The sequence below is a fragment of the Cottoperca gobio genome, unplaced genomic scaffold (assembly GCF_900634415.1).
Source record: "Cottoperca gobio unplaced genomic scaffold, fCotGob3.1 fCotGob3_513arrow_ctg1, whole genome shotgun sequence".
In the NCBI taxonomy this organism is placed as follows: domain Eukaryota; kingdom Metazoa; phylum Chordata; class Actinopteri; order Perciformes; family Bovichtidae; genus Cottoperca; species Cottoperca gobio.
In genome coordinates this window covers 12,501-22,656 of record NW_021167048.1, presented here as the reverse complement: position 1 = coordinate 22,656, position 10,156 = coordinate 12,501, and the positions used below count along the sequence as shown (strand labels likewise).

The window sequence follows — 10,156 nt, the reverse complement described above, 5'->3', positions numbered from 1 at the left end:
AATGTATAATATGTGTATATATTATAATAATATATAATTTAATGATATATATATATATATTTAATTAATTTAGTTATATATATATATATATATATATATATATATATATATATATATATATATATATAATAATGTATAATATATATAATAATAATAATGTATAATATATATTGTATAATAATGTATAATATATATTATACATTATTATATATTTATATATATATTTATATATATATATTGTATAATAATGTATAATATATAATGTATAATATATATATTATACATTATTATATATTTATATTGCACATTTCACAAAGTGCTTTACACCAAACATTAAAATCATCGAGACAAAAGAAAGACATAACTTAACTTCATCAAAGAGCCAAGAGAATAGAAATGAAAACAAACTCAAATAAGAGCTGCACATCACACGAACACGTCTGGCGTCACCTCGTCGTTCTTGCTGACGCTCGTTGTTCCCACAGCTGCGTCTGGACGAGACTCAGGAGGCGGAAGTACCAGGTGCTGAGGATGCAGCTGCAGCAGGAGCTGGAGCTGCTCAACGCCTACCAGAGCAAGATCAAGATCCACACCGACACGCAGCACGAGCGGGAGGTGAAGGACCTGGAGCAGAGGGTGTCCATCCGCCGGGCGCTGCTCGAGCAGCGGGTAAGAACGTTATCATCTCATAACGTCCGGAAGGAAGGAGTCCTGTAAACTTTATTTATAGTTACAATTTAGATGTGACAACAAAGGCTTCAGCACTCTCCACCTTTTTGGTTCAGTTGCCGTGAAACTGCTTGAAAAGTGATTAAATGTTCCTCTGAAGCCAGAAGTTTAGTGAACGAGTCGACCAGCGATCACTGAGCTATCTGAGTTACCTGACTTACCTGAGCTATCTGAGTTACCTGACTTACCTGAGCTATCTGAGTTACCTGAGCTATCTGAGTTACCGGAGCTATCTGAGTTACCTGAGTTACCTGAGTTACCTGACTTACCTGACTTACCTGACTTACCTGAGCTATCTGAGTTACCTGACTTACCTGAGCTATCTGAGTTACCTGAGCTATCTGAGTTACCTGAGCTATCTGAGTTACCTGAGTTACCTGAGTTACTTGACTTACCCGAGCTATCTGAGTTACCTGAGCTATCTGACTTACCTGACTTACCTGAGCTATCTGACTTACCTGAGCTATCTGAGTTATCTGACTTACCTGAGCTATCTGACTTACCTGAGCTATCTGAGTTACCTGAGTTATTTGACTTACCCGAGCTATCTGACTTACCTGACTTACCTGAGCTATCTGACTTACCTGACTTACCTGAGCTATCTGAGTTACCTGAGCTATCTGAGTTACCTGAGCTATCTGACTTACCTGACTTACCTGAGCTATCTGACTTACCTGAGCTATCTGACTTACCTGACTTACCTGAGCTATCTGACTTACCTGAGCTATCTGAGTTACCTGAGTTACTTGACTTACCCGAGCTATCTGACTTACCTGACTTACCTGAGCTATCTGACTTACCTGAGCTATCTGAGTTCCAACCTGGTTAACTCTAACTTCCCTGAGCTATCTGAGTTTACCTGACTTACCTGAGGACTATCTGAGGTTACCTGAGCTATCTGACTTACCCCGAGGCATATCTGCAGTAGTTACCTGAGCTATCTGCTTACCTGAGCTATCTGAGTTACCTGACCTTACCTGAGCTATCTGACTGACCGGAGCTATCTGACTGACCCTGAGTTACCTGAGCTTATCTTGAGTTTACCTGAGTTACCTGAGCTATCTGAGTTACCTGAGCTATCTGAGTTATCTGACTTACCTGACTTACCTGAGCTATCTGACTACCTGAGCTATCTAAGTTACCTGACGTACCTGAGCTATCTGACTTACCTGAGCTATCTGACTTACCTGAGTTACCTGAGCTATCTGAGTTACCTGAGTTACCTGAGCTATCTGAGTTACCTGAGCTATCTGAGTTATCTGACTTTACCTGACTTACCTGAGCTATCTGACTTACCTGAGGGCTATCTGGGAGCTATCTGACTATACCTGAGCTATCTGACTTACCTGAGTTACCTGAGCTATCTGAGTTACCTGAGTTACCTGAGCTATCTGAGTTCCTGAGCTATCTGAGTTATCTGACTTACCTGACTTACCTGAGCTATCTGACTTACCTGAGCTATCTGAGTACCTGAGTTACTTGACTTACCCGAGCTATCTGACTTACCTGACTTACCTGAGCTATCTGACTTACCTGAGCTATCTGAGTTACCTGAGTTACCTAACTTACCTGAGCTATCTGAGTTACCTGACTTACCTGAGCTATCTGAGTTACCTGAGCTATCTGAGTTACCTGAGTTACCTGACTTACCTGAGCTATCTGACTTACCTGAGCTATCTGACTTACCTGAGTTACCTGAGCTATCTGAGTTACCTGAGTTACCTGAGCTATCTGAGTTACCTGAGCTATCTGAGTTACCTGAGCTATCTGAGTTATCTGACTTACCTGACTTACCTGAGCTATCTGACTTACCTGAGCTATCTGAGTTACCTGAGTTACTTGACTTACCCGAGCTATCTGACTTACCTGACTTACCTGAGCTATCTGACTTACCTGAGCTATCTGAGTTACCTGAGTTACCTAACTTACCTGAGCTATCTGAGTTACCTGACTTACCTGAGCTATCTGAGTTACCTGAGCTATCTGAGTTACCTGAGTTACCTAACTTACCTGAGCTATCTGAGTTACCTGACTTACCTGAGCTATCTGACTTACCTGAGCTATCTGAGTTACCTGAGTTACCTGACTTACCTGACTTACCCGAGCTATCTGAGTTACCTGAGCTATCTGAGTTACCTGAGCTATCTGAGTTACCTGACTTACCTGAGCTATCTGACTTACCTGAGCTATCTGACTTACCTGAGCTATCTGAGCTTACCTGACTTACCTGAGCTATCTGACTTACCTGAGCTATCTGACTTACCTGAGCTTACCTGAGCTATCTGACTTACCTGAGCTATCTGACTTACCTGTACTATCTGAGTTACCTGAGCTATCTGAGTTACCTGAGCTATCTGAGTTACCTGAGCTATCTGACTTACCTGTACTATCTGACTTACCTGAGCTATCTGAGTTACCTGAGCTATCTGACTTACCTGTGCTATCTGACTTACCTGAGCTATCTGAGTTACCTGAGCTATCTGACTTACCTGTACTATCTGACTTACCTGAGCTATCTGAGTTACCTGAGCTATCTGACTTACCTGTACTATCTGAGTTACCTGAGCTATCTGAGTTACCTGAGCTATCTGAGTTATCTGAGTTACCTGACTTACCTGACTTACCTGAGTTACCTGACTTACCTGACTTACCTGAGTTACCTGAGTTATCTGAGTTATCTGAGTTATCTGAGTTACCTGAGTTACCTGAGTTACCTGAGTTACCTGAGTTATCTGAGTTATCTGAGTTACCTGAGTTACCTGAGTTACCTGAGTTATCTGAGTTACCTGAGTTACCTGTTCTCAGTGCCCGAGTTGATCCATGAATGTTTCCATGAAGAGCTGTAAAGTGTCGTCATGAACGTGGTTGTTGTTTGTGGACTCTGACGGTGACCATCTGTTGTCAGATCGAGGAGGAGATGCTCTCTCTGCAGAACGAGCGTTCGGAGCGTATCCGGACTTTGCTGGAGCGCCAGGCTCACGAGATCGAGGCCTTCGACTCTGAGAGCATGCGCCTCGGCTTCAGCAACATGGCGCTCAGCGGTATCCCTGCAGAGGCCTTCAACCAGGGCTACCCGACCCCCAGCCCCTCCTCGGGCTCCAGCGGCTGGCCCTCCCGGCCCGTCCCGCGCTCGGGCAGCCACTGGAGCCACAGCGTGCAGAACTCGGTGGCGACTCCGTCCTGGCGCAGTCAGAACCACGGCGGCGGAGGATTCAGCCGCGCCGAGTCCATCACCTCGTCCCACGGACTCGGCAGGGACAGCGAGTTGTACAAGAGCGGCAGCAGAGCTCACCCCCCCTCCTCCTCCTCCCACTCCTCCCACCCCTCCCACTCCTCACACTCCTCACACCCCTCCCACTCCTCACACCCCTCCCACTCTTCCCACCCCTCCCATCACCACCACCAGCAGCAGCACTACCTCCCTCAGCACTACCAGCACCACCAGAGCACGCCGCAGCTTTACCGCGAAACCCACGACAGCAGGGAGCGCGAGCGGCCCCGGGAGTGGGTGGGAGGAGGCGGCCACTACCCGCACCACTCCCAGGTGCACCACCACCACCTCGCCACACATGCCTCCTCCCAGTCTTTGGCTCTCCTGCCTCCCCCGCCGCCACCTCCCCCGATCTCCCTCTCCTCCTCCTCCCCTCCCTCCTCCGCCTCCTCTTCGTCGTCGTCACAGGGAGGCTACGGAGGCGGCGGCGGCGGCGGCCTGAGCATCAGGGGCCCGGGCCTGATGGCGCTCAGGAACAGCCCCCAGCCTCTGAGGAGGACGGCCTCTGGGGGGCCGGGGGGCGGCGGGGGGGAGCGACGGCGGGCTCAGCCGGAGCACGTCGGTCACTTCTCACATTTCTAACGGCTCGCACCTCTCTTACTCGTGAAGCGTCTCCGATCCACCAACGAGAGTTTTAGGTTTTTAGCATATTTTAAGAGCAAAATAAATCGTAATAAAACAAACGCCCCAATTCTAAGTGTAAATGTTAACGTCTCCTTTCTGGACGTGTGCAGAGACTCAAGTGTTCCTGATGCACAAGAAAAGAAAGAGAGGACGCCTTTTTATATGAAGTCCCCGTTAACGTCTCCCGCAGTGTGACGAGCTGCACAGGAACAGAAACTAAACCCAAAACATGAAACGCAGCGTGAATAATGAGCCATGTGCTGCGAAATGAACAAGTGGAACTGTGAGATCTGACAAACACACAGAATAACTCCATTTGTTCATTTTGCGCCACATTGAATCTGTCGCACAGTTCGGTCGGCGTGCAGCTTTAAACACGAGCAGTTTGAATTCTGGTTCTCGGCGACGGTCGTGGAGCTTCCACTTTAAAAACCACTGTAACTATGTAAATAACAGTAAGTTGTAAACCCAGTTTTTTGTTTCATACGTTCAGCGGGGTGGGGGGGGGTTCCTTGAAAACACATTTCTTTTATTTGTAGTAATAAATAAGATTCTGTAAATGACAACTTAAAGAAACACTGCCATCTCTTTGTTGGGCTGACGCAAGACAACTCCACTGCCCTTTAAAGTCTCCGTGAAGGGGCGGTCCGACGCTTCTCACACCTGGATATTCTCTGATATAAAAATGTAAATTCACGAGAAAAACTTAATTTAAGAGTAAAAAAAGGTAATTATTCTCTTTTTTAAAAAGCGGATCCTTCTTGTAAATCTGAAACTTTATCATCTCGGAGATTTCCTCAGTTTCTTCTCACAAATGCAGCATTTTAATCTCAGAATAGTTAAAAAAGCAAATAAGAAAGAAGTGTCGGACTGCTCCTTTAAAGGGACGCTGCCAGAGAGTATTTTTGAGTGAGCCGAGCACTAAGTGCGTGTGCGTGTGCGTGCGTGCAGCTTACCTCCACCTGTTCTCCTTCAGTCTGCTCTGCATCTGTAGATACGATGTTACATTACAAATTAATTAGTACGACTACAGCGCATGGATCTTGTGTACAGGCGGCATTTGTATGGATAACATGCACACTACCTATTTATATAGATGCGTATAAATAAATGTAAGATACCTGCAAATGTAGCAGGTATATACTGAAGATTGTTCACTGTCCAAACACTTTGACTTGCATTGTACTTAGCAGTGTACATAAAGCACTAACTGAGACTGTGTTAGAGTAATAATAATGATTGTTGGTGTTGTGTTAGACAGATAGACGCTATCATTATTATTATCTCTCCTGCAGCTGTAATATTTATGTTGTATGCTAATTTTAAAAGATGTAATTGCCAATTTTAACCACTAGGTGGGGGAATAAGCAATGTTACTGTGATAGAGCGATACAAAAGACAACTATTAATGTTTCTATGGAGGACTACCTTTCCCAGCATTCCTGTGGAGCGCTACGGTTCTGGGCTGCGTTCCACTTCTTATCTTTTGAGCCAGTATTAAAATGTGGAGCGTCCACAGTCGAGCTGAGTAATAATAATTTCCAGATTCATTTGGTGCCATGTGTTTAATTTGTATTGTTTTTCTTTTCCCCACAAAAGAAAAAACACTGTAACCTGCAAAGTGTTGGATATTAAATCATTTAAATAGACATTATGACATAAATAGTGTAAAATATATAAATGAATCAACAGTTTGTGAAGAACATTATTCAAACGCAGCTCATTATTAAGACGATAAGGGATGAGTTCAGGTTTTAATTATTGCTTTCACTCATATTTGTTCATTCATATTTTTTAAAGTCTGTTTTTCATTGTGTCAAATATAAAAAGGAAATATCATTTGGACAATAAGATTTTTAACTCAAAAGTAAATTCTCATTTAATTTTGGCATTATTAAGTTATATTTAATGTCAATTTATTTCATCACTACTGTTTTTATTCATGTTTTATTTCATAATACTGTCATTGAAGGTGACATTATGTAATAAATACACATTTCTAATATGAAAACAAAAATGAACGTATATCAAACAAGTGATGAAACCTTAATGTGCTCATTGTTAATTGTTATGTTCATTTATTTACAGTTTTATTTCATAAAGCCGAAATAAGATTTCCTATAAGTCTTGTGAAAGTAATGGATTTCTTAATAGTGAGTTAAATTTGAATAATTAAAATGTATTTCACACATTTCTGTTGATTTACACATTTACTGATGCGACTATTTGTCCTTTAATTGCTCATTTATCTGATATAAAACACTTTGTGCGGCTTTATTAGCGGAACCTTTCCGAGGAACAGCTCGTCGTTTGTTTTGCACGGTGTGAATGGGGAGAACAGTCATCGCGTCACTTCCTGCAGCGTCACGACAGGCGGGAAAAGACCAGCTGACTTCCTGCCAACGCGTCACGTGGCGTGTGCAGGAGGAGACCCCGTGGGATCTGACGCAGAGCGGAAGCTGGGAAATGTTTTTAAATGTCACGTGCTGGACTTTTAATCCCACGTGGAGACACTAAGAGACGTCCAGGTGGTGAAAACAAACGTACCTGTGCAGATGAGAAATGTTTGAGATTTCATTTTGCCAACTTTTGTTTGTTTATGCTTTTGTTTCGTGAAGAGTTTGAGTGCTGATCATTCCGGAGACACTGCACTCAGAGTAAATGTCCAGCAGAGGGAACAGGTAGACTCACCTGTTTCTGTGTTGCGTTCACTGACATCAGGATTTCTGTGTTTTCATCGCCTCAAAATTAAAGGAACGTTTTTGGAGGTTTTCACGTTTGCTGTCAGATGATTGTCGGTTTATTGTTGTCTGAAAGCTCTCCAACACATGAACATATTCAGTTTAGAGCTGAAACAATTCAACTGTTAGATGAATGTGGAGAGAGTAAAGTGACAACTGTTCTCATTATAGACTTTGTATTTAAAGAAAAGCAAAACTCGTTGGTTCCAGCTTCTCAAATGTGACATTTTTGGACTTTTGGTCGAACAAAACCTCAAAATATTTTGTTAACTTTGATATTAAAGAAAGAAAAGCAGAAATTCTCACATTTAAGAAGCTGGAAACTGAATGTGTTCATGTTCTAAATACATTATAATCGCCGTCTTTCACTATTTGAAGACATTTCATCAAGAAAGATATTCAGATTATTTTTTAACATGAAACGGAGAAAAGAGGCAAATTAACTTTATTTTATTATAAATTAATTGCTGATTTTTTATTAACTAATTATTTCTGCTCTAATTTAGTTGCCACTTTTGTTTTATCACATTTTGGTCGTTTGGCATTGAAGCAAATTCCATCCAGAATAAAAGTAATAAACAAACACGGACCGTAAAGATGCTGCTTGTTTCAGGCTGGTGGCAAACGAGCCACATTTCCCAGAATGCCGTGCTGTTATTCCTTTAATCAATCAATAGTTTAATGTCCCAGTTCATGTGGGTCCATGTGTTTCCTGGTCCCCATTAACTGACAGGAGGGATGAAGACGAGTGTGATGGATTTAAATCTTGTTTTTACAGCTGGAGGCGAGTTTAAGATGTTCAGGTTCAAAATGTTCAGAAATGAGCTGTACAGAAACGCAACGAAAATACTTTTGGAGAAATAAATGAACAAAAACAGAAGTGTTGGTTTGTTTTCTTTGTTTTTATGGAGGGTTCATTAACGAGAAAAAGTGAGGAGACATTTGTGTCTGAATCCAAGAGTTTACAGGAGAAGCTGTATTTTAACTTCTAGTAAAAAATAAACACTTTACATTGTTTTACTTTTTATATATATATATATATATATATTTATATATATATATATTTATTTATATATATATTTATATATATATATATTTATTATATATATATATATATATATATATATATATATATATATAAATATATATATATATATATAATATATATATATATATATAATATATATTTATATATATATATATATATATATATCGGCAGATCATGCTCTGTCTCATACTTGATTAGTTTTCTGCAATTTATAAATATTGAGTAATTTCATCCTTACATTACTTTTTCTCAATGATACAAATAATTGAGTCATAAAATATAAATAAAACAAGATCATGTATAAATCCAGAAGCAGTTTTATTTTTAAGGCATTACTTTAAACTCGCTCAAGCAAACAAAATAAATAAATAATTAATATAATAATAATAATAATAATAATAATAATAATAATAATAATAAATGACTATAATATTCGCAGTTTCTCTTTCATCAGAAACAAAATTAGTTTCACATTACTGTTGTCCAAAATAAAAATACAAACTCAATGATTGATTTATTAAATAAAACATTTGTTATCCTGTAGGAAATTAACTTCCGGTGACCTCAGACGCTATTAAAGGGGAGGCGCGTCACTTGACGTCACGATCCAAACCAACCTGAAATCAACCGGAGGCGAGCTGACGTCACTGAGACCGGAAACAGAGATTATGTCTTCTAAAATAAAACATCTGAAAATAGATACAGGTGGAAAAAGTCTTTAGATCTTTTGCTTAAATAAAAGTATAAATAATACACTGTAAAATAAATACTGTTAGAGTAAAAGTCCCGCTTTGAAAAGGTTCAGTAAAAGTATGTAGTGAAAGTATGAATGTGTGAATACAAAGTGGGCCTGCCATGATTTCCTTGTTTTTAATTCCACGAGTTATCAGAAAAGATATTGTAGATTACAACATATAATAACATTTTCGTTGCTAAATTGTTTTAGTGTTGTTTTCATTCAGTGTTTAGTTTCTTTATAAATCTACTCATAAAACAAAACAACATACTATGACAGGCAACCAACCTTTATTTTATAAGTTTGTTAATTATGCTTTAAAAATAACTAAAATCTTTACTGACAATGAAAATATATGAATAAACTTGATTATTTTAATAATCTTTTTAGCTCTCAAGATACACTGTGAGGTGTTTACATACAAACAATAAACACATTGTTAAGAGGTCAAGTTGTGTTGTTTTCAAAAGATCTTGTAGATTTGTAGAGGTCTACATTCTGTCACACTATATTTGTTCGTGTGACGCTTTTATTCTGAAATCCTCCGGAAGTGGTGTCCTTGCTGTTGCTTGACGTTTATCTGCTGTGAGGAAGTCATCGCTCCACGAACATCCTGTCGCTTTTACAGCGTTAATCTCGCAAATACGAGTTAAAATACGAAGCTAACATAAACAGAAGACTACAAAAACATCAAAGATGGAGCAAGAAAACATTTTCTACTTCGTTCCCAATTTGATCGGTGAGTTTTTAACCGTTTAAACCGTTTACTGTAGCTAGCTTAGCTTTAGCCTACTGAAGTCTCACCAAACTCCATTCAAAAAAGGGCCGATTATAGAAAGTAGATCATACATTATCTTTCTATCTTTCTATCTATCTGTCTCTTACACTGAGTGAAGTGTATTTGTGTATGTTGTAACGCATGTGCTGCTTTTATTGATCATGTGAACACTTGGTCCCCTGTGTTGAGCATTTGTCATCAATCCTTATATGATAATTGGATAATTAAA

At 40.0% G+C, this 10,156-nt stretch overlaps 2 protein-coding genes across 2 annotated transcripts in view; both read left to right on the top strand.

Annotated features, from left to right (window-relative positions):
• Window positions 1-292: 292 nt before the first annotated feature.
• Window positions 293-8,245, top strand: LOC115006149 (serine/threonine-protein kinase TAO2-like). The gene is made up of 2 exons (XM_029428228.1): window positions 293-669; window positions 3,635-8,245. The coding sequence occupies exons 1-2, from the start codon at window positions 397-399 to the stop codon at window positions 4,580-4,582; spliced, it is 1,221 nt and encodes a 406-aa protein (XP_029284088.1). The 5' UTR covers window positions 293-396; the 3' UTR covers window positions 4,583-8,245.
• A 1,453-nt stretch (window positions 8,246-9,698) lies between these two features.
• Window positions 9,699-10,156, top strand: part of cdipt (CDP-diacylglycerol--inositol 3-phosphatidyltransferase (phosphatidylinositol synthase)) — a 2,746-nt gene continuing 2,288 nt past the window's right edge. The window contains exon 1 of the mRNA XM_029428227.1: window positions 9,699-9,888. Within this exon, the coding sequence (XP_029284087.1) occupies window positions 9,846-9,888 (43 nt within the window). The 5' untranslated portion in view covers window positions 9,699-9,845. The remainder of the gene's footprint in view (window positions 9,889-10,156) is intronic.